At 43.7% G+C, this 24,017-nt stretch overlaps 1 protein-coding gene across 3 annotated transcripts in view; it reads right to left on the reverse strand.

The window, feature by feature from the left end:
* The window catches only part of Pld5 (phospholipase D family member 5), a 329,011-nt gene that overhangs the window by 258,630 nt on the left and 46,364 nt on the right, over positions 1-24,017 (reverse strand). Inside the window, exon 1 of one of the 3 annotated variants that reach the window (XM_063236753.1) lies at positions 18,393-18,673. The exons of 1 other annotated variant lie outside the window; for it this stretch is intronic. In XM_063236753.1, the coding sequence (XP_063092823.1) occupies positions 18,393-18,524 (132 nt within the window). In that variant the 5' untranslated portion in view covers positions 18,525-18,673. Of the gene's footprint in view, positions 1-12,276; positions 12,727-18,392; positions 18,674-24,017 lie in introns of those variants that run through there. One more of the 3 variants, XM_013157761.3, reaches the window with a different exon arrangement.

The following is a 24,017-nucleotide window of genomic DNA, read 5'->3' on the forward strand; positions in this document are numbered from 1 at the left end:
AATAATTAGTCCTTGATGACTGAACTGAACTGAACTCCTAGCCCCTCTTCTTCCCAGAGGCTCTAGGAGTGTGTTGTTGACCCATCCTAACACTGTACTCTAATGCTGAGTCTTTCTGGCGGTCAGCCCACATCCTGAAGCTATCTAGGGACTTTCCTGAATCACCACATTAGCACAAACTCACGTACAGTGGAAAGCAACTCATTACAAATACCAAACACATGCCTAGCGCTATGGAAATTCCAAGGGTTTTAGGGTCTTGTGTCAGGAACCACAGAAAAAGAACAAATCTTTATTTTTTTTATTATACAGAGCTCAGACTTCTAGCTTTCTCCTTCCTCCTGGGTAGTCCTCAGAGCAAATAATGACTTAGGCAAATCCACCTAAGGAATTCTTGTCTTTCTCTGAGTAGGAAAACATGATACAGCAGAAAAGCACTTAGCCTCATCCTCCCAGTGGGAGAGGGCGAGTCACTTGATTTCTGGAAGCTTCCACAGTCAGGTCTGGCATCATGGCTATGACTTTCTCTCTCCATGTCTCTGCTTCATAATGTCCAATTCATCCTCCTATTTATCTCTGAGGACTTTCTGATCTTCAGGATTCCCCAGGTTGCTCATAATTTAAAAAAAGGTTTTAACTTAGGCCAACTGAAGTATGTTTCTGCATCTTAGATACAAAAAATATCTAGGAATAATACTCTAACCTGTAGCATGGGTAAGTTTATAATTTCAGCAAAAAGCCAAATTCCTTACTTTTACCATACTTTGAAAGTTACTAAAAGAAGAATTACCCTTTCGTATTTCCCACTTTATAACAGGTCAAACTTTACTGAATTCCTTAGAGGCCCCCTTATTCAATGACATTTTCCCTTTGATCTTTAAAGGCATCAAAAGGGACAAAAACCAATGCAATGTCCTTTGAGGCCACTAAGCACAAATTACCCTGTGCTTTTGGGGTCCTTAACAAAACTCCAGGACGTACTCCCACACTTACCCATCCTGGCTCCAGTCAAATGATTATCTTTGGCGAATGACAACATGACCTTGGAGTTGTTTAGAATTTTTTAATATTTCTTATGAATAGGTTTAGAAGAGGATCCCAGGGTGCTATGCTAGGCTTCCTTGATTCTTACGCATTTTCCTTTAATACCCAAGGACCACGCCTGACTCAAAGCACAGTTCACAGCCAACTGTCCACTGTTTACATACTTAGCTCCCTCCTGAAGTGAAGTTCTGGTTTATCTGTTCCTATTGCTAAGAGTTATTCTCCATCAGTAGGACCTAAGCAGGACCCAGGATCTTTGTCTTCCTTGGTCACCAACAGATCCTCATCACCTGTCATACAGTAAAACACTGTAGAAACTTGGTAAAAGCAGAAAAGCCCAGAGCTCTCGCAAACAGCAAAATGAGAATGGCTCACATGAAAGCAAAGTTTAATTTTTGCTCATGTGGAATTCAAGTCAGTTGCATGTGGGGAAGAAGGAAAGCTCATTCCTCAGTGCAGTCATTCAGAGATGAAGCTGATGGTATCTCTGCCATCTTCAACACGCGGCTTCCAAGTAATGCAAACAAGGAGCACTCAGCCATCAGAGAAAAGGAACACGAGGCACCCGAATGCAAGGCAGGTGTCTATGGCAGGCTCAGCGCAGCTCTCAAGCAACTGGCCCAATCTCAGCCATAGCAAACATCAGGGAAAGCAAGGGAAATGTAAGTCAGTTGTATGTGCAGGAAAAGAGCACAGTATATGAGCTGGTGAGGAGCTGCTGCCACAGTCATCTGGTGAACATGGGAGAAGAGTGAGGGAACCAAGGAGGAAGGGGACTTTTTCCGTCATAACACAGAGAACGTAAATGGTTGTTCTACCTGACCATCTGTGTTAGCCAGATTCCTGTTACTCTAAAAAAAAAAACAGCTGAGGTGATCAACATATTAACAGAAAAAGTTTACAGTAGCTCATAGATTGTGGAACGTTCAGTCTGCAGGTCTTTGGCTCCAGTGCTCTGGGCCTGTGGTAAGGCCACAAATCATGGTGGCTCTGTGTGGCAGAGCAAACCTCCCACCTCATGGCCAAAAAATGAAAGAAAGAGGGTGAGAGCTGCTGGGTCCCATGATTCCCTTGGAGGTCATTAGTCCAATGACAAAAAGACCTCCCCTTAGGCTCTGACTCTTAAAGGTTCCATTACCTTCCAACATTGTTAAACTGGGAACTAAGCCTTCCAGCCACAGGCCTTTGAGGGGTACCTAAGTTTGGAATTCCTGCAGTATCCAGCTGGCTATAAAGCACACATAATAAACTGCAGGTATTAACGTGTGTGTTTGCTCTTTCATGGGCTACAAACTGCATAAAATCTACAGCTTTCTTTGCTCAAACTCTGGCTTCCTACAATAAGGTCACACCTGCAAGAAATGCTAAATAAATGGTTTGGAAAAAATGGAACAAAGTACTGTCCTTCAGTCTCATCAGTATTAAGGGAATGGAAAAACAGGATAGTAAAGTCCACAAATAGCTGAAAATTTTCCAACAAAGATGGCTCATTTGGGAAGTTCCATTGTGTGTTCTAAATTTACTTCAATTCTTCAGATCCCCCTGCAAGCAATTATTGGAAATTATAATCACTTAGAATAGGTCTCCATGGGGCCCTTTCCAAAGATACTGTCAAAAAATGAAGTTCCAGTTTGTAGTACAATCTGAGATTACCTACACAAGCCACACTACATGAAGGATGCCTTTTAGAAAGGATTTCTATTTTGAGATATTTATTTATCTAGTAAAAGACAGTAGCATGTTTTTAAGTCACTCTAGTGGAAGGAAACAAGACTTGGTTTTGCCAGGGTATTGGCCACAAGAATTGATTGGGACCGGCCAGTTATGTTGTCCTGCATGGGTGGACAGAATAATAGCTTGGCTTCTGGTGTAGGGCAAGGTGTACCCCACCTGAGTCATCAGTGCTTGGTGTGGGATGATCAAAGAATGACTATTACTCACACAGGGTGACTGTATTATAACCCTGCTTGAATAAAGACTGTAAGCTATTTATAAAACTTTACGCATTTGACCAGGTATAAGGGCCAACAGGACCAAATGAAGAGCAAAGCTGGGTAAGAAAGTCCTTATGCTTGAAGGTGGCCCAGCTTCAGAATCACGGAGGTTTCAGTTGCAGGTGGTCTGAGACATGGCCTTGTTGGACTCACACACACGCTGCTCTTGCTCAACCTTCCCAGTCCTCTCTCAATGCACAGACCAAGCACGATCTACACACTGAACACAGAACACTGCATCATGGTTCCTTCTCCCTCTCTGCCTCCTCCCACTTCTCAGTTTATTCTTCTACTTAATATTCTTAAGAATTAGATCACTTACTTCCTTGATGTTGTAGGAGTAAGATACCAAAAGAACTAATTTGAGCAATTGCTTAAACTCATATGCACAAAGATGCTCAGTTAGCATTATCATAAATAATTTTGATGGAAACTTGGAAAATTCTCATGTGCATCAAAATGATGATGGAGAGCTTTGTTTACTGGCATAGAGTGGTATTGCATTACTTGGCTTTCCTGTCACTGGGAAATAATATCTGATACAACTTAAAGGAGGAGAGGTTTAATTTGGCTCATGGTTACAGGAGATTCAGTTCATTGTCAGCTGGCTTCAACATAGAAATATCACAGTGGGCGGGAACATCAGAGCCAACGTATTTAGCTCATGGCTGCTGGGAAGCAGAGCAGAGGAACGGTACCAGAAAGGAAGCGGTAAAAGACCAGATATAGTCCCCAAGATCATTCCTCCACCCCGGCACACCCAGAAGAGTTTCAGTAACCCTCTGGATGGCTCCCAAACCAAGCACTGACTGCCAGTTCAACTGTCACCAAAGGCCAACTTCGTGCAGGGTTTGCTGCATGAAGGATTCAGCGAGGAGCCACAAATATTCTGTTCTTTGCAATGGGTGCTCATTTTGCAAAAATGTGAATTGTACACTTAACAATTTAAGTGCTTTTTCAGTTTCTGTGTTATGTTAAAACACAAATTGTGTTTTTAAAAGAAGCCAGAGCTAAATAATGTGCATCATATTCATTTTGTTACGTTTCTTTCAACAAATATTTAACATGTGAGTACTGTTACGATCATTAAGATGATGATAGTGAACCTGACTCCTACCATGACAGATTATAGACTATGTTAAAGTGCTAATAGTGAGATAAATATACAATTTAAAAGAGGTATGGGGACTGGGGATTTAGCTCAGCGGCATGAGCGCCTGCCTTGCAAGCAGGCAGTCGTGAGTTCGATATCCGGTACCGATAAAAACGAAAAAGACCAAAAAAATAAAAGAGGTATGAAGTAAAATGTAGGATACTGAGTAGAAAGTTGAAGAAAAACTTTATCTATCTCTAGAAAAAACTGTGTAGGTTATATGTGCACACATATGCATAGGTATAAAAGAAAAAAATACCATATATATATATATATACACACACTGTCTCAACAGTTATTATTTCTGAATGATCTCACTTTTCTTCTTTTTTGAGCAAATTATGAATCATAACACAGATCTTTGGTAATCAGGTGAAAATTGCTTTTTCTTGGTACCAGGGATTGAACTCACAACCTCGTGCTTGCCAAGCAAGTGCTTATGTCGCTGAGCTAAATCCCTGGCCCTGAAAACTGCTTTTAAAAACTTAATCTGACCTAAGCTTAGTTTATTTAATTATACGTCGCATGTCAGGCTACCTTTAGATTTACAGTTTCCGGCTCTTTTCCATCTTCCCTTAAGGCCAAACAAGAATCAATATTTCTTAGATTTAACATGCATGGGGCTATATTACTTTGACACATTTGAAAGTAACAGTATTAGAAAGGTTGGAGACAGGAGTAGTCAGGCAGACATCTCTCCCCAGGAGACAAGGTCTGTCATCCAAAGTAGCAGAGCTCACCTCCTGCTGGGGCCCAAGGGAGCTGACAGTCACACTTGGCCACCTTTTATAATTCGTCCTCCACCAAAGCTGAAACCTCAGTTACATCTTAACATTAAAATCTTCAAAAGACGATTGCTAAGCCTTCATAAAAACACCCAGAAATTAACTTGTGACATATTTTATTCTTTGCTATTTATAGTCTATCTCTGGTATTTACAACTGTCGCCAAAGCTTTTAGTAGCTAAGCCTTGAGCTTCAGTATAAAGCACGATGGAAGGGCTCCAGCTGCCACCACTGGCTGACAACTCGGCCACCCTGACTCTTCCCCACGAAGCACACGGAGTGTCCAATGGCTTCAGCTGCCACATGATTTGAAGGCTGGCCACTGCCTGTCTAAAATCACTCCTGGGCTTTATTCTGAACATCATGGATAACAACACATATGTGATTTCTTTTTGGTACAAGGCACACTGTCATTATCATAGGAGCATTATTTAAATGTGGGAAGAAAAACTAGAAGAAAATTATAAAGCATTCCCTACTTTCTACCCCACAGCACCACTGAGCCCCCCTTATCTCTCTTCATGTATATGTAGTGAACTTCTGATGTAATTTTACATAAATGGGATCATTTAGCTCTTTTTTAAAAATAAAAACTGAAGACGAGTATGGAAAACTTAAAAATAAGCAGGTCTCAATTTAGGGGTTACAAATCAGGATCCCGAGTTGCTGCTGCACGAAGACTTCAGTGAGGAGCCAGCAATGTTCTATTCTTTGAACTGGATGCTCATTACAAGACTGTGCTCATTTTGCAAAGCTGGGACTTGCACACTTAACGATTTAAGCGCTTTTTCAGCTTTTGTTATTTTAATCTGTTTCACTTAAAATCCTTTGGCTTAGGAAGTCAACGCTCTAAACAAACGAAGAACGTCTAAGAGAAGAAACATATAATCCTGAACCAATGAAATCCATTATCATCCCATATTTAATTTTTAGCATCTTAAAAATATCAATTTATTATTTGTTAATACACTTTCACACAAACACAATAGGCAATTCTTCTAAGTCCTAGATTTGTAAGTGGATATTCATTTTTCTTCAATGGTATCAAACCTAAGTTATAAACAGTTTTGCAAAGAAATCTCCCTGCCAAATGAAGAAAAATTGAGGAAGATTTACATATAGCAACACATTGCATTAGAAAATGTCCTCACTCTGACAAAACATCTAAGCTGAGGAGCTTCCACAAGTTAATAAATTGGATGTAGAGTCAATCAGAAATATTAAAACCACATAGATAAAGCAGAAGTTAGTTAAAAAGATTAATGTATACAATGATATCCCCCTTTTCCCCTGAGTTTTTAATCTCTTAAAGCACTTTTATGTGTTTTATTATATTTTGATCTTATTGAAAGTAAAATATGCACAGTAATTAAGTAAATGAGAGAATTAATCCAAGTACTTTTGCAACACATGCTGTGAATTTAAACACGGCAAATTTCAGAATCTAGAGACCAAATTTCTCCATACACAGGACTTCTCTTCTAAGGCATAACCACAGCAAGAGGGCTGCATAGGACGGGGCTTTCAAGGAGTCCAGACACTTCACAAAGCCAGAGAAGCAAGCATATGCAGAGAGCCAAGAATCCAGGGTCCAGGAAGTCCACAGGGAAGATGCATGCCCTGGATTGCCAAACCCAAAGAGTAAGATGGAAGCTAGAGATCAGACACAGAAGCACACACTGACAATAACCGGAGTGCATTGAATGCAGAGTGTGTAAGCAAGAGATGGAAAGCAAAGCAGAATGAATCCAGTTGATGCTATAAGCTCAGCCTGAAGTTCTGGAGGATGACTTGTTTTTCTCTTTGTGGTGCTGAGGATCAAACCCAAGGCTTTACATATGCTAGGCAAGCATCCTACCTCTGAGCTGCAACCCCAGCCCTGAGGTACCTAATGAAGGTTTTCATGCTCTCCTTGTGTCCAAGTCGCAATTTAAAGCTGCACTGAACGCCAGAACTTGAACCAATCCTCTAGCAATCCATCTGAACATCTCTATAGCGATTCCATCCATCTCGAGCCTATTTAATTTCCAGATGATCCAGCTAATTAGTTTCTTTATTCTGGGTCTTCTACCACTCTGACTTCACAACCAACATCAGGCTTATCAAGTATCTGATTTTCTGCAGATCCCATGTATCACAGTCCTTTCCACCTGGTGGAACCTGCTGCCTCCACAATGGATCATCAATACAGAGGCCGACTCGCAAGGTGGAGATTTAAACTAAGCTCACTATAGCTCTTCCCTTTCCCCACTCCCATACCCACTTCCTTCTCAGGAAGACAAAGCACAGAGATTATTCATCCCTATGCTTTTGATCTGTGTAGTTTATAATTTTTAATGTGGCTTATACCATCTTTAAGAAGAAATTCAAAGTCAATCAACACTTGTAGTTCCCTTTTCCCAACCGTCAGTATCTCATCCTTCCTATTAGTAAAATCACTCGTACTTTTACCATGTAGACTTCAGTTTGGAGCAGGCAGAGGGAGGGTTTTGTATGTACTTATTCTCTTGCATGTCTTTTGATTTATCTTACTGTGTCTATCAGTTATTATTAACAAATGGCCCCCTAAGCTATTAGTAATTTCTAGCTATATCCAATTTATCCTCTAGAGAGTGCCTTCAAATTTGTGGACATAGGAATATAGCTCACAGCAACCTCCTCTGAGCCTTTAGATATTATCCTTGGAACATAATCAAGGGGCCACTTCATATCTAGAGTCAACAGTGACCTTCCAGAACACACTACATTGTCAATTTTAAATACTGTATTCGACTTTGGGTAAGAGCTACAGGACTAATCTCTTATATAGGTGTGTGTATGTGACTGGGCTGTGTGAGAGAGAGACAGAAAGAGAGAGACAGAGAGAATGATGAGACAGAGAAGCAAATGTGATAATACATTTGTATCTATATGCTGTCTACTGTATACCATACGGATACATGACACGTCACATAAGTTGCATATGACATATTTATGTTGTATAGACTCTCAGAATTTCTCTTCCTTAGCTTATACCTTTAGTATTTAATAATACACAAAACCTTTGCAAATGTGTCTTTTTGAAGTGTTACCAAACTACGACCAACGTGGCTTTTGAGTGCCTTCCCATGGAAAGCAGGCTTGTGAAAACCTGCATGTGTCTCTGCCCACCTTACTTACCGGGCTGACTCTGGGACTTCGGGCTCTTCTCTGGTCAAAATCACCATGAAAGGTAAACGTTTTGAATGGCCTCAGGACATCGAGGCAGCCACAGCAGGCTAACGGAAGGTGCCCATGCAAAAAGGTTTCCAGAACTGCTTTGGAAGTGGCAGGAATGATGGGACAAGTGTGTTCAAACCAGGCAGGAGTGTTTCATGGGGAATTACTGGCAACATGCCTTTTACTGTAATATTTTTTTAAAATACCAAAGTTCATTCTGTGTTTTGATCATATCTCATACAAGGCACTGCTAAGGTCTGAATTTTGGTTTCCTTGAAAATTCTTACATTGAAGCCTGTGAGGTCCCGGGGTTTGCCCCCACAGAGGGATTAGTGCTGCCGTTAAAGACCAAAGAGAGTTTGCGGGCCCCTCCTCCATCCGGGGACACGGCGAGCAGGTGCCAGCTATGCAGCACGGGATCTTGGACTTCTGGCTTCTGGAAAGGTAAGAATTAAACGTCTGCTGTTGACAAGATATGCAGGATAAGGTGTCTTGTCATTGCAGTCTGAACAGACTAAGCCAGACACCCAGGCCTGGTGCAGGAATTACGAGGGGAATTTTATTCCCTTTTCTTTCTCCACTTTCTTCAATGTCAGTCTTCGCTTTTCTCCTTCACATTTCACATCCAATTAGTGGCCATTATAGGTGAATTTTTCTCTTCATATCATCTTCTGTTTTTGTTCCTTTTATTTTTCCTCTCCATGATCCTAACTTAAATCCGTAGCATTTTGTACCTAGATAATTTCAAAAGCTCCCTTCTGGTTCATCCACCTGTCATGGTCTCCAGCCTAATTAAATGCCTCCTTTGCCCGGGCATACTAACAGAATCCTCACAATGACCCAACGGAGTGAGAGTCATTATCCCTATTTTTCAAATAAGAAAGCTAGGAGAATTTAATAAAAATACTGTCCCAGATAATCCAACTAACAGGGCCGACAAAGACATTTAAACTCCTCGTTAAATTTAATCTGACTTTCCATAAAATTAGATTATCTTCCAGTTAGACATCTATTTAATGGGGACTGGACAGAACCAGAACATAATAAGGTGTGGACTGTGGGATTGGTAGGTGATGCAGGCTGGGTGCATTTGTCCCTTTAGGGCTCCTGAATTGCAGATCTCGTCCTGAGTGGGGCAATGCCAAGAAGTGGGCACTGGCAGGAGGTCTTTCAGTGACTTGGGGTTTCCCTCGGGAGGGATTAAAGTAGTCTCCAGGGATCAAGTTAGTTCTCACAAGAGCAAATTATTATAAATCCCCAGCCTGAGTGAATAGCTCTCTGGCTTCCTGCCTGCTAATGCGACCTCCCTTTCCATGTGTGCTTTTACCACTGTGGTGTCATCCACCACGAGGCCCTCACCAGAGCCGGGCTGACGCCAGCACCATAACCTTGAACCTTCAAAATTAAGTGCTAAATAAGTCTCTTTTCTAAGTCAGCCTGCCTCGGTAATTTCATTATAGTAACAAAACCAGACAAACACAGTATGCAACAGACAGGAAGCAAAAACTGGTGACACCAGAAGCAAGAACAGGAGAGAAATGTCAAAGGTTAGTTGAAGCTTTGAGGCTGGGTCACTCAAGGTTCTGGTGATGCTGCGGCACTGCCTTCCTCCTCTAGGCAGGCCTTCCTCCTCCTCTGTGGAGGGTCCGTGATGGGGTTTAAGGAGTAGGGTCCCCCCTGCAGAGCCAGTCTACCTTAATTCCCACCTTGCCACTCCCCATTACCAGCTCTGTGACCTTTGGAGAGCACTTTCCTCCTGTGCTCCTTACCCAGCTACAAGGAGCATAATCATTTTAAAAGATCTACTTAAAGGCAATGATGAAGTTTTGAAAGCACACGGCATGTAGCTTAATATTCATAAAGTATTATTTGAGAATATCCACACATTTCCCTTGCTTTGAAATAAAGTTGTGTGCAAAGGCTCGATTTAATTGTTTACATTTCCTTTATATGTATAAACAACAACAAAAAAGTAATCAGAGGCCAGAATTCTAGCAGGGCTAGCTTACTTGGTTTAAACCCAGCAAGCTCTGACATGCTCCTGATTCTAATGAGGTCACAGAGAGCATTTTAGACACAGAGTGTTTTTTCTCTTGAAAGTAAGATACTTGATCACATTTGCATGATGAGAAGCACGATTGGTTTCTTCTCATCACAGAAGGGACTTAATGAAAATGTAATGTATATATTCACTCCCCCTTTCCAATCAAAGACTGTTTGTTTTTCCAGCCGGATGCTCTCCTATGGAGTTGCTACAAAAATGATAGATGAGATAGATGCCCTTAGGTGAAAGCTGGCTGGTTAGGGTACCTTCTCTCTAAAACTGTTAACTGTTTTGGTATCCATCATGAGGAAGAGCTTGTTTAGACCTGAGCTCTTATTTTTACTATATAACTGGGTAATTCTTTCCAACTCGCTCCTGAGGAATGAATCAGTATAGCCAGAGGATGAGCTGGTCACAAACAGCGTGGAGTCGTACTCCACACCACACATTCCCCACCTCCAACGGGAAGTCTCCTCTCTCTGGAGCACTCGCTACTGTCATGCATCAGGTTTTACTATTACATTTAGACCACCTCAGCCCCAACTGGTTCTTCTTTTCTCTAAACATCAAATTCATACAAGACCGTGACAGTGTTCATGGGTGAGCCCATGGTCAGAGTGTGCTGGTAGGGAACTCTGTCTGATTTGAGCCCAGTCCTTGGTAATCCAGACAGGAATGTTCTCAGGCTAATCAGAAAAGAAATGAATTAGTGTATGCCTCAACAATTCAGGCCAAACATGCCAAAGCATGAAGGGTACAATTTCATCCCAGGCTGCATATGCTGATTGTTTTTTTTAACCTATCCTGTTGGTGGAGGAGCAATAGGCGAGGTTTATAATCCTCAAGAAGCCAGAGGAGCTGCTAGAATGCATGTGAGGATACGTAGCACCAGATGTGCATGAAAGAGGGGAACATCTCACCTGGGCATCGCAGCTTTATTTCTAGGGTTGGTGTGTTCAAAAGTGATCCAGGGAGAAAGATAAGGGCGGGAACAAAGTGCAATAGTCTTAGAAAACCCATTTCCAGTTTCCTCTTTTCTAAACTGCTGGAAAGGCAGATTCACTTCTAAAAATTCCCACACTTCAACAGCAAACTTCATTCATCTGGGTGAGAAACAGGAGAACCATTTCCCACACATCAGCTGTGCAGTCAAGTAAGAGGATGGTATTTCACACACCCTCTCTTGGCAATAATAGGCTTTATTTTCTTTTGAATGTTATGTAATCTTAGGACCAAGTTCTTTCATGCATTAATTCTTTATCTCAGAGCATGAGTGTTATCATCAGTTCTTCCTTCGACCTGCAGCTTCCCCCTGGTACCATGGGTGGACGATGGAGCACAGACACTTGGAGAAGATTCTCAGACAAGGAGGACCGCGGGGCAGGTGCACGCCCTTTCCTCTGAAAAATCTACAGCTTTGTCCAAAGAGCTCATATTTACATGAAGGTCTCATTCTGGCAATGTCTGCTTTGTTGGAGTGAATCAAACAACCAACAAAGTCACACATTACTTCCTTTTAAAATGTGATCTCCTCTCGTCACTCTCTGCTCATCCGAGTTTTAAAAGAAACATAAAAAGCATTCAGGAGTTTGCTCTAGTAATCTCGGATACTTCCAGTAAACAACTTATCAGTCAGCAAAGCAAGCTGCCTTAGCATGAATGGGTTTATACCTCCACTTGGAAATATCAAGGAAACAGCCAATTATTTTTTTAAAGAAGTCTTAAGGAAATTACAGTTACTTTCTGAGGAAAGTGTGCACTTCAGAGACTGTATTAATTGGTGCTTGCATTTGAGGTCACCGTGGACTATCTTTCCCTGGCAAAGTGCACCAAATGATCCTTACTAATTACAAGGCACCATAACCCCTGATACAAAATCATTTTTCAAAAATCAGTGCTCTGGTTGGCAAAAGTGTCCTCTCTTCTAGTGAAAAACGGAGCATCCCAGACTCAAGTGACTGTTCAGTCTCACGCTAGCAACAGCCATTTTCACCCACAGATGCTAATTATCCAATCTCAGGTAACAAACGAGATCTGCAGAAAACTCCAGTTTCTTACCATTGCGATCCAATCTTCCCTCCAGTCCGAGTGCCTCAGCTGTGAGCTGTTGCTGGTGTGCTGCTTCCCACAGCCTCTGGAGCCTTTGGAGGCAGAGAAGGTTTCATGTGGTGCAAATGTACTGCCACCGATTACATTTCAGTCCCTCAACTGCTGGCCTTGGTGCTTTGGAAATCAGCCAAGCCAAGCGCAAAGAGAAAGGGCGGCAGCTCGCAATGTCAGAATTTCCCTCAGAATGTGCTCTTAAAATCCTGGGCCCCTCTTTGAGCATTTTAGCAAACACCGAGGACAGCTCTGTTCAGTTATGTTTCTTTCTTTTTCTTTCAAACCAAGATGAGTTGTACTGCTTACAGGATGAAATCACAGCAAGTGCTCAAGCCAACGGGGCAGAGTGGGGCTGCCGGCTCAGGAAGGGTATCCACAGGCGTCTGATCTGCACAGAAAAGGCTGCTTTCTAATCCAAGCCGAAGAGAATCCTGCCTAAACAAGAGGGAGGAAGGGGGACAAGGCTGCTGAGCACTCCATGGTAACAGCAGCTCGGTCATCAGGAGGTGTTTTGCAAAGTCCAGACTAAATCGTTTGGTGCAGCACTATGCAATCTAAACAGGTGGGAAGAAAAGTTATTTGTGGATCATTATAATCTATGGGGCAGAACCAAATCCTGAAGAATAAGCCTGAAGTTCTTCAAATGCAGGGTACTATTTTCTGAGATGCATTAAATTCAGTCTGTGGTTTTATAAATTACAATACTTAGGGTCTCTGCTTTTTCTTATCCTTTACCACATTATATTGTTTAATATATATTTTTTTGTCTCAGAGAAGATTTAATCACAAAACTGGCACAGAACAAGGCATGGGCTTCACCTAAAGCTCAAACCACAATTATTTTTTTTTTAATTTTTATTTTTTATCTTTTTCCTTTTTATCAGTACCGGGGATCGAACTCACGACTGCCTGCTTGCAAGACAGGCACTTTTGCCGCTGAGCTAAATCTCCAGCCCCAAACCACAATTCTTTAGAATAACAGCACACATAAGCAAAAACATCTTTTATTGCCAGCTTGTTTATCTGCCTTCTCTACCCCACTTGTAAGTTCGAGCAGGGTGTTTACCATGTCTGTTTTGTTCACTTCTGTATCCCCAGCACAGCGTTTTTTCCTTCTGAGATATTTACTAGTTGTGTTAATTTATTATTATCTCACGATGGTTGGAAATGTTGGCGAAGTCCCACGAATTGGTATAATTCCTTTTGTTTGGAGCCTGATGTGTTCTGGGCTTAGACTGAGCTCCTTTCATGACTGATTTTCCCCTTATAAAAGAGGTAACATTTATATTCCTTCATATGATTAGGTCTAGAAAGGGAAGAAATAACTTCCAGCAAAGCTAAACGCTTGTTCCAGAGCTAAGTGAACCCAAGGAATAAAATCCATGCTGACAGCCAAGGGATCTGAATTATCAGAAGAGTCAAAGGCTTTACCAGGCTTGATAGCAACGAAAAGTAGCTGAGAATCAAGAAAGTGCAAGAAAACCACTCAGATTTGCACTCCTTGAGATCCACGGGAACAGCAGAGGAACAGCAGACGTAGCACGCAAACTAGGAGCTGAGAGACCACACTCTTTGGCCAAGAGGCAGCTACTCTTCATGCACTCTAGACACCAGGATTCACGCAGCCGCTTCACGGACTGCTCTGGAGCTCAAAAGTATCAGGTTCATCTCCCCAGGCTGGGACGAGCCAATGTGACCTAAGGTGGGTCTCATTTCAGGATCCTGTCCCTATACTCTTTGTCAATAGCACTCAGATACAGTGCTTCAATTGTCCCTGGGTTGTGCCCAGTTATACTTCCCATACAGAGTGAGACGGTGACACCTATTGCAGCATACTGGAAAAGTGACTTCCCTGCCATTTCCCACTAGTCTTTGTCTTGGTGAACAAGGAAAAACCACCTACTAGGCATCAATGAAGCATCTTCTTTTTCTTCCACCTGTTCTCCAATGTGCAGTGATGTTCGTTCCTCTTCAGGAACATGCCTCTGATAGCTTCAGCCCATCACAGCCTCTCTGCTGTCTCACACTCATCTCTGCACTAACCATTTAGCATTCAAGGATTATATACTATCTTCTGACCCTTCTCAGATGCGACTGGCTTTCAAAAATATTTTACCGTCTCACCACACTATAAACATATTAGTCCTGTTTTAAAGGTTTCTCTTTCCTCCCTCCCCTCATCTCATCTTCCTTCTCTTTTATATGCTGGGAATGGACTCAGGGCCCTATGTATGCTAGGCAGGTGCCCTACCACAGAGCTACACCTCCAGATCCTGTTTAAAATTCCCCTTGGCATCCCCCTTACTGTAAGATAGGTAAGACCATGGCACTAAGATCCTTCATGCAGGGTGCAAGAGTCAGCTTTTCTATTTCTGGATGCACTGGGCCTCCATGCCCCACCCAGACACACCTATATGTGCTTCACCAGTCCCTGGGTCAGCTTACAGGTCAGTTGACAGAATCAAGCTTTACCAACACCCCACTTCTTGTCAACATGACGCCTGAACGTATCTCCTTCTTAATCCAATAAACACAAGTCACAATCCTGCCTAACATGATACAAGTATTTTGCATACAAGCAAAGATGCAACAATCCCTTTTCCACAGTCTCAACAGTTCCAGGATTTTTCAAAATTCCAAGTCTCCTGTAAAACTCATGGCAAACTCTTAACTATAAACCTCTGTAAAAACTAAAAACCAGTTACATAATGCCAAGGTACAACAGCACAGGTACAACATTAGCATCCTGAAGAGGAGGAACAGGGGGTACCAAAGAGCAGGACCAAAGCAAGACCAAAATCCAGGAGTGCAAACGTCAAATCCTGTAGCTCTGTGTCTGCACCCAAGGCACCAGGTGATGAGATGTGGGTTCCAGAGTGCTCGGGCAGCCTCCACCTACATGCTTTTGCTGGGTTGCAGCCCATTCAGCCTCTCTCTTGGGCTGACTTTGCTCAGACCCTGCAGCTTTCCTTGCCAGATAATCCATTCCTGGCATCTCCAACTTCCCGGGGTCTCCACTGCTTCTTTGGTTTCATTCCCTTAACTACAGGATGCAGTCCGTGGTCACTGGCTCCAAGGCAGAAACATTCATGGCAGGAGGGCACGGGGAAGCAAAGCCATTTAGTTTAAGATGGTAGGGATGAAGAACGTAAACACGGCACCAAAGAGGAAGGGGTTGGGGACAGATCTATACCCAAGGCCAGGTCTGCGTGAGCCATGTGAACCACCTAGAAGTGTGCTCCCCAATTCTCAACAGCTCACAAGCCAACCAAGCTGACAGAATCAAGCTTAACCAATGCATAGGGGTTCCCTAGTTTCTTCTCCCATGCCTTCTTATTTGCAAAGAATTATTTGCAGTGCACCCAGTAGACTGAGCTCACTCTTGCTCTGAGGCCTTTGTTTGCAGTACACTTTCTCAGGGACGGTTTTTACCATATCCCCTTGGAGGTGCTGCTCAGTCCTCGCTCTCTCTGCCCTCTCCCTCCAGCCTCCTTGAAGGACTGAATGACCAGCTGAAGACAGCAGGTATATTAAGTGTGGATGCACGGCCGCCTCTCATTTTTTTAGAGCCCTGCTCAAACTCACAAAGCTTTTTCTGCAATGAGAAATTCTTACCAAGTGTGTTGGCATTTTCCCCTAAAAAGCCTGACCTTTTCTCAAAGAAATTAACCTAGCAGAAACAGCATGGGACCATGCTAAGTCTCACGAATAATTATTTGCCTGTTGACTGAATCAGAAGTCTATGAATGCAAAAAATTATTCACACAATTGTGTTAACTGAAACCGTTGGAGTTCTCAGCTTGATTTGATCAGAACCCACTGAATCACTGAGCTACCTCAGTGACACCTATTCCCCAACAGCATGAGTAAAAATATTAAGAATTTCCTAGGAGAGAAGCAGAAAGAATTGTGGAATTTTCAATAAAACAGTAGTCTGTGCATTTTTGTAGAAACAAATGTGGATTTCTATTGTAGTCAGGGGTTGTACAGAGACCAATTAGAATCAGAACATGGAGTTTATAATATTGTTTTACGATGGTTGCACAGAGTTAACACAAGAAAATGCAGGAAATGTATCCACAACACCAAAGACATATTCAGTCAAGGGCCTGAATCCCACAGCAATATCCCACATGAGTCCAGATGAAAACCCAGAGCTCATGACAATGCCTCCCACGAGTCCAACTGGAGGTCCAGAGCCCACAAGAAGGACTCACGCCAGTCTCTTTTATGGATCCATGCTGGGAAGGCCCAAAGGTCAGCAGTGGAAGCCAGAAAGTCCATGCCAGCGGGGTTAGGGAGCTGTGCTGGTGGTATGAGGGTTCTGTGCTGGAGATGAGGAGTCACACAACAAAGACCAGGCTCACCCTGAAAAGCACCACAGCCATCCTTAGTGACACAGAGGTCCCAAGTTCCTCCGAAGATAAGCACAGTCTAGTACCTGCCCAGAAGCCAGCGTGAGTTCATCCCAGAGACCAAGCAGCACACGTCTTCCCCTCCAGAGCCAGGAAGCAATGCTCGATGTGAGGACCAGAGCTTCTCCAGGAGCACCAGTGGCTCACACAGCAACTCACAGGAGAACCCACAGTGCCTCAGCACTTCAGCTCTTCTCAACTGCCTCTACTTATGCTCGCAACTTTCCTCAGGTGAAACACCCACGCTCAGCAGCATGGTGGTTCAGTTCCGCTGGTGTTAAGTTGACCACCAGTTTTTAATCTATAACAACAACCAAAGCCAGCATTTTCTTCTGAACCACCCGAGTTCTGTTCCTCTGCACACACTAACAAGTACAGTAATTCAATGTCTTAGACAAAGGAAGAAAGGAACTCAGAAGTTGGTGTTTTCAGGTGCAAAGAAAGAGAAATCCTTCACAAATGTTCTGTGCTCTGAATGTTGACATTCCCCTCCCAGTTCACATGTTGAAACCAGATTCCCATCCTCATGGTATAAAGAGTGCAGGCCTTTGATTCATGACAAGTCTATGCACCCTTATAAATAAGAGCCTCTCATGTGAGCGTACACTGGGAAGGCGCCATCCACCTCACTGGAAACAAGTCTGCCCATGCCTTGATCTTGGGTTTCCATGCCTTCAAAATTGCGAGCCAGAAACTTCTGTTCTTTCTAAGCCACTCAACTTAGCAGTATTTTTGTTATACTGAAATGAGTTAAGAGAAAATATATACGAAAAGCAACTGTTTTAGATTTTTAAAAAATCTTATTTACTCTTTCAGTGTCTTACACTAGAGAGACAATATGGTATTTACACATGTGAGTTTGGTTTATTTCACTTATGTGTATGATTTCAAGTCATATCCATTTACTTATAAAGGCCTCAATGTGGTCTTTCTTTATAGCTGAGTAGTATTCCATTCATTTAGATTTTTTAAAAAAGTATATCTATTTTACCTATTTTTTAATCACATCTTTAAAAAATCTTATAAATGTGCTGGGAGGAAATAAAGAAAACAAGACTTAATTATTCCATAGCCGCAAAATAACACCCACACATACTACCCCTCAACGAAAGAACAGAGAGGAGTTGAGAGCTGCTCATCTTTCCCATCTCTAGGTTTTCATTTTGTTTTTGTGGTTCTGGGCTCAAACCCAGGGCCTCACACATGTCGGATCAAGCACTGTGTTACAGAGCCACACCCCGGCCCTGTCACCTCCAGTGTTAAGCCCAGGTCCCATCTGCCTGGGTTGTGTCCGGTACTCTCGGACACTGCAGCTTCTGCCCCTCGGCCGCCCCGACAGCCACGCTGCTACACAATAAAGAAGCATCAACCTCAGGGGAGCTCCGCACGGACCAGGGCGCAGAGTCCTCTGGGCTCGCTCACACAGGCCACAAGCACTCGGCGTACCCTCCAGCACACAGAGGGACGCCCCTCTGTTTCTAACAACATTTCAAAGTCTTTCTCTTCTCAGCAGACTCAAATTGATGTTGGCAGAGGCAAAATTAGGTCAAAGCACTGAGAATAAGAAACGACCACTTCCTAAAACCACCCCCAAGATTGCTAAACATTTGTATTTTAGAAAACGGTGATGCGGGGAAAACACAGCTCAGTATTTACCTTAATTCCAATTATGATGTAACTGTTGAGGCACAAAATCAAACCAGGTGGGTTGACAAGGGGCTCCAACAGGGAGGAATGCGGTGAGGAGACCACGGTGAGAGGTATGTGCCCCCAAGTAGGAGCAGTCATCTATCAGGGTGCTTTGCAGGATCCAAAAGAGCTAGCAGAAAACATGGAACCCATTTCTCACACTAACTGAACCGCAGAGAACTGCACAGAGGCCTCAGGCTTTGCAGACCATCAGAGTTCACGCTCTTGGGGCCACACCTAGGGACTGTGTCTTGCTTTTCTTTGGCTGATTACCTATGTTCCTGTTCCTTTCCACCACCAGAGGGCGCCACGGCACGAGAAGGGTAGTTCTAAACTCTAAGTGGTAACTAAAAGACTATTAGCAGTGACAGTAACTAGCTGGAGTGAATGCCTCCAACTAGAAAAGAATGCAATACGTTAAATATTCAAACTGAGCTTCAGGGGCTGTTTTCCAGCTGAAACTACTCAAATCTCTCCCCCACATATATGTGCAAAAAGGGTTTTTTTTCGCTTCTCTGCTTTCATATCAGAACCTATAAATCATTTGGAAAGTTTCACTTTGATGAAAATAATCCCGATACACATTCTGCACATGCAAATACTTGGCTTTTTTAACTAATGGCTTTAATCACATGAAACTCATTGGATTGATTTTCACATGGATTAAAAGCAATCCCTAATTTATCTTCCGCTTTCTAATTCTTTTGGCATAAATGGATTACTCTGAGTACAGCGTCTTCCAAGGCTTATGGAAGAGAATGGTTTAGTGGCGCCAAACAAGCAGTTTAATGAAGTAACTCTGCTTATTAACCTTTGGCCAAAGTCATATCTGTACCCATTCCTAGCTTCAGCTCTTTGACACTTTAAAAGCAGCAGCCAAGCTCAGTTCTAACTTGCCTCAGAAGAACTCAGGGCTAAGCCATTAGAAGAGTGATTATCCCCCACCCCCAGTCTGTAGGCAGGAAGGCAGGTGCTCACATCAGGTCCCGTAAGGCATGGACCAGACCACAGTGCTGGTTCCAGGGGGAGCTGTATACTGACATCAACACAGGGGCTCACTTTCCCTGGCAGTCTACAGAGCAGTGCAGGATGTCTTAACATCAAGGGCGGCTACAGCCTCTTGAGGGAGAAAGAAGAAAAGCAGAACACACCCTAGGATCAGCAGAAGGGTCCCCGAAGTGGTCCTCGAGTGCTGGGTATTCAAGTCTCCTCCTGCCAGGCATGCACGCAAGGCTACCCACGGTGCCAGCTAGAGGTGGGGTGGGGACAGAAGCCCCCTCCTGACACCAATAATTCAGTAACTCTTACTTGAGTTTCTGTGTCACTGAGAATGATGCAGAGACCTATTAGTAAGGCTTACTAAACACTAGTTACGTGTGAGTTTTTACATTTAAATCAATTCCAATTACATACAATTTAAAATCGAACTCAGTAACACTGGCTGCATTTGAAGTCCCTTGCAGCCCCATGTGACTGGTGGCCACTGTGTGGGAGGGCACACGTTTCTATCTCTGCCATCGCTGCAGGCTGTTGTATTGGAGGACGCTGCCCCAGAAGGCACTGAACAGGGGGAACATGGAAGAGGAACTTTGGAACAACTGCACATCAAGTGCACAAATCAGCAGGTTAAGTCTGCATTTGTGGGATTCGGGCTCAAGTGCTCGTGACTGTTCTCAGACATCATAAATGGAGTTGCTGTGTAACACCAGCCGCCTGCAGGAGGAATACGCAGTCTTCCATCGCATGGAACACATGGTGGAATTAGTTGTCCACAGGTAAGAAACAGGAAGAGCTGGCCCTTCTGGGATTGCACTCTGCAGGGCAGCACAGGGATGGCGCCCAGGAGCTGCTGCCCCCTCCATTTTCAAAACCCCACCAGTCATCAAATCCTACAGACACTCGGCTAATCTCTCTGGCAGACACTTTTAAATGAGAAGCAAAATCTCTAGCTTTAAAGAAAAGAAACGCCAAAACTTCATGAAAGATCCCCAGAGCACTCTCGTTTATTCTTTGTTTCCTAAATAGATTAATTGCATAGTTCACTGGTTCCAATGGCACTCGTTGGTCTGCAGCAATTGAGTTAATGAATTACAAAGTAAGGTGGTTCACACTTGCTAAGAAAGCTTCACGTTTCCATAATTTCATACTCAACATGACAGCTTTTCAACCATAGAGGGAGAAGAGTTCCTGTTCCACCCTCCCATGCACAAATATATAAACAACACACACACCCACACACACACTCCTTATATATAATGGGACTAGAAAAAGGCCCAGTTGTGCATAAATGACTCCACTTCAGAGCAGGATTTTCAGATATATTTGGAGTCAAATATAAACATAGTCCAACCATGCTCAAGTCTCTGAATTTTAAGAATCCAGTCTCCTGCTCACGAGCCACCCACACTTACATTTACGCCCCCCTAAACAGAATCTGGACTGCATCTTTCCTGTTTAACACCAGCAGGTAGCTGGTGCTCGGTTCTCAGGAACTGTCTGTTAAATGGAGTAAAAAGCCCTTCAGAGGAACAGGACATTCCTTTCAGGATTCTAAGCCTCCGCCGCACCCCCTTGATCTGAACCTGACAATAACATTTATAATTTATTTGACAAATGGGTCCTGAACATCACCTTTCCTGTGCTAGGATCCTGCTGAGGCTGCATTTAGTGTGCGACAACCAATCCTCTGAGGCACGGGTCACAAACTCAGGAAGGGAATGGCAATCATGGGAGAGGAATTTGATTTCAGAGGACCTCAGATGACCTTGTATAATTACAGCTGCACACGCACGAAACAACACTACAGTGTGTGTAAGACTCTTAACACTACAGTGTGTGTAAGACTCTTCCTTCGCCCCCCATCCTCGCCCCCCAGGAACCGGACTCTCGAGGGAAGCCGCTTTCTCTCTCTCCCGGGGACCTTGTGCCCCGGACCAGGAGGTCCACACAGATGTCCTTCCTGCCCCCACGGCCACTGCAAGACTCTTCATTTTCTCTTTTTTTCCTAACAATCCCAGCTTTGCTCCACCGTCACCAGATTTGATCTCCCAGTACTCCTCGTGTCCCCCAGCTCAGCTCCATTCTTCTCAGTGTCACTGTCTCTAGTACGGCTTGTGTCTGCAACCCCAAAGGTGAACACAGACGCAGGCCACGCTCCAGCGCACTGGGTGTCCCTGAACCACCCTGCTCACCACCGGCGAAGACTCTCCACGGCCTCAGTTCCTCGCACCCGCTCTCGGCCACAACCCTCTGTCTGTTCTCTCACTCTTTCAAGGCTGTTTTCCCCTGCCGGGACCTGCAGTCCATTGGTCACCGCAGCCACTGTCACTGGATCCCATCCCCTGAGGCTTGCTTTCCTCCTTCCCCCCTTCTCTATATCACAATTATTTCTCCCATATAAAAAATAAAACGAGGAAATAAAAAGGCTTTCCTTCTGCCATCCCACTTCATCTCCCTCTGTAAGAATTTGGAAAGCAGGAAGACTGACTCCACTGCCGATGTTCCCCTCGAGCTGCCTGAGCTCGCCACTCTGTCCTGAATCTTTGAGAACCTTTCCAATAGTCAGTCAATCCTCCTCCCTGACATTCTTCCTCCCCCATCCTCCCAACCCATTCTTTTGTACCCAAAGCCCTTCTTCTCCTCGTTATGACAACTCTGTTACTGCAAGCTAAGACCTTGGAAAGCTTCCTTGCTAGGGCTGCTATGATGAAAATTTAAGAACATAACAAGACAAGCGCTGACGGGGTAAGAGAGAGACACTGGAACCCTCATACACTGCTGCTGAGGATGTGACATGGTCCAGCGTCTGTGGAGCCAAAAGGTTAAATGCAGACTTACTGTAAGACCCAGCATCCTGCTCCAGGTATATTTCCAAAAGATCTGAAGACAGGTACTTAAACAAGTACTTAGATGTAAATATATAGCAACGTCATCACAAAAGCCAAAAATGGAAGCAGCCTAATCCATGGATGAATACACACATGATACACATCCCTGAGATAAAACGTTACTCACCCATAAAAAGGTTACATCTACCACACACGCCACAGCACAGGTGAACTCACAACCTTATGCTGACTGAAAGAAGCCAGGTACAAAAGGTCACCTGCGGCACAATTCCACTGACATGTAATACCCAGAATAAAAGAATCTACAGACACAGAAAGTTGATCACTGGCTTCCAGATGCTCAGCAAAGGAGGGAATGGGAAGTGACTACTTACTTGTTGTTACGGTTCATACATTGTGTCAACTTGAGAAGTTGAGAAGTTTAACTAAGAGACACAGCAAGAATCCAAGGTTCTTATTTTGTGCAAGAGCAGGGCACAGAGGTGACGTGAGTGCTCACATACCCTGGAGGCAGGGGGTGTCCTGTGTACAATGTAAGGGAGGAAGAAAGGTTGCTTTTGCTGGCTGCTGCCTTGAACTGTTGCCCCTGTGCCTTGCCACCCTGCCTTGGAGCCAGCCGATTATGGACTGAAACCTTCACAAACAGCGCGCTAAATAAACCTTTCCTTCCTTAATACTTGGGGGTTGGGTATTTTGTCTCAGCAACAAGAAAAAAGAAACCAAGACACTTACTACTTCCTGGGTTTGGAATTCCCTTTTGGGGTAAGGAAAATGTTTTGGAGTTAGGTAGAAGTGACGGATCACATCACCATGTATGCACAAGAAGCCCACCGAGTCATGCATATTAAATTGGCTCGTTTTATACCACGTCAGTTTCACCCCAGGAATACTAATGAAAGAATTTTCCACGACTCCTTCCTTCTCCACTACTCCAAATTTAATCTGCCAGCTGTCTCTGGTTTTTCTTCCAAAATTCACCCCGATCTTGAGCAGCCCTCAGTATCATCATGTCACACCCGGGCGTAGGTCACTTGTCACCTCTACCTGGGTTCTCAGAGAGCCTCCACGCTGCTCTCCTTCCTCGAGGTGAAACCCTCAGCTCACGTGTCCACCAGAACCCCCGCCACAGTTTCCCACTTTTCTTAGCCTAAGTTCTGACAACCATCCACGAGTTCCACGGGACCCTGTTCCCTGGGCCCCGTGCTCCTCACCCCTCTCCAGACTCCTCTTTAATTCTCCCAGCTCATGCCCTCCAGTGCAGCCACGCAGGCTGCTGTGCTGACCAGCAGTGCTGGACACCATCCCTGTGAAAGCCACACAGTGGGTTCTGCTCCCCGTCAGCTGTGCTGGTCTCACCTTGTCAGAGCCTTATCATGATCGCTCATTTTATGTGCAAAATGCTCACACCACACACCTCATCCTGGGTTCCCTTATCCTACCCTAAGCCCTTCCCCACAGAACTCTCCTACTACAACTGCAAACCAAAAAATGTTATTTGTCTCCCCCATTAGGGTATAAGCTTATGAAGATAAATATTTTTGTCTGTTTTGTTCTCTAATGTATTACTGATGTGTAAACCAGTACCTGGCAAACAGGAGGTATTCAGCAATTCTTAATGAAGTTCAAAATATCCCAAATGGGTCACAAGGATAGTCACCAAATTAATCATAGTAACTGTCAAGAAATTAGGAAGAGGAATTAGAGATAGGTCCAAAGAATCTTCATTAATGAGCAAAGGTGCACA

The sequence above is a fragment of the Cavia porcellus genome, unplaced genomic scaffold (assembly GCF_034190915.1).
Source record: "Cavia porcellus strain 051 isolate PalLab524CR breed Dunkin Hartley unplaced genomic scaffold, mCavPor4.1 scaffold_26, whole genome shotgun sequence".
Classification (NCBI taxonomy): Eukaryota; Metazoa; Chordata; class Mammalia; order Rodentia; family Caviidae; genus Cavia; species Cavia porcellus.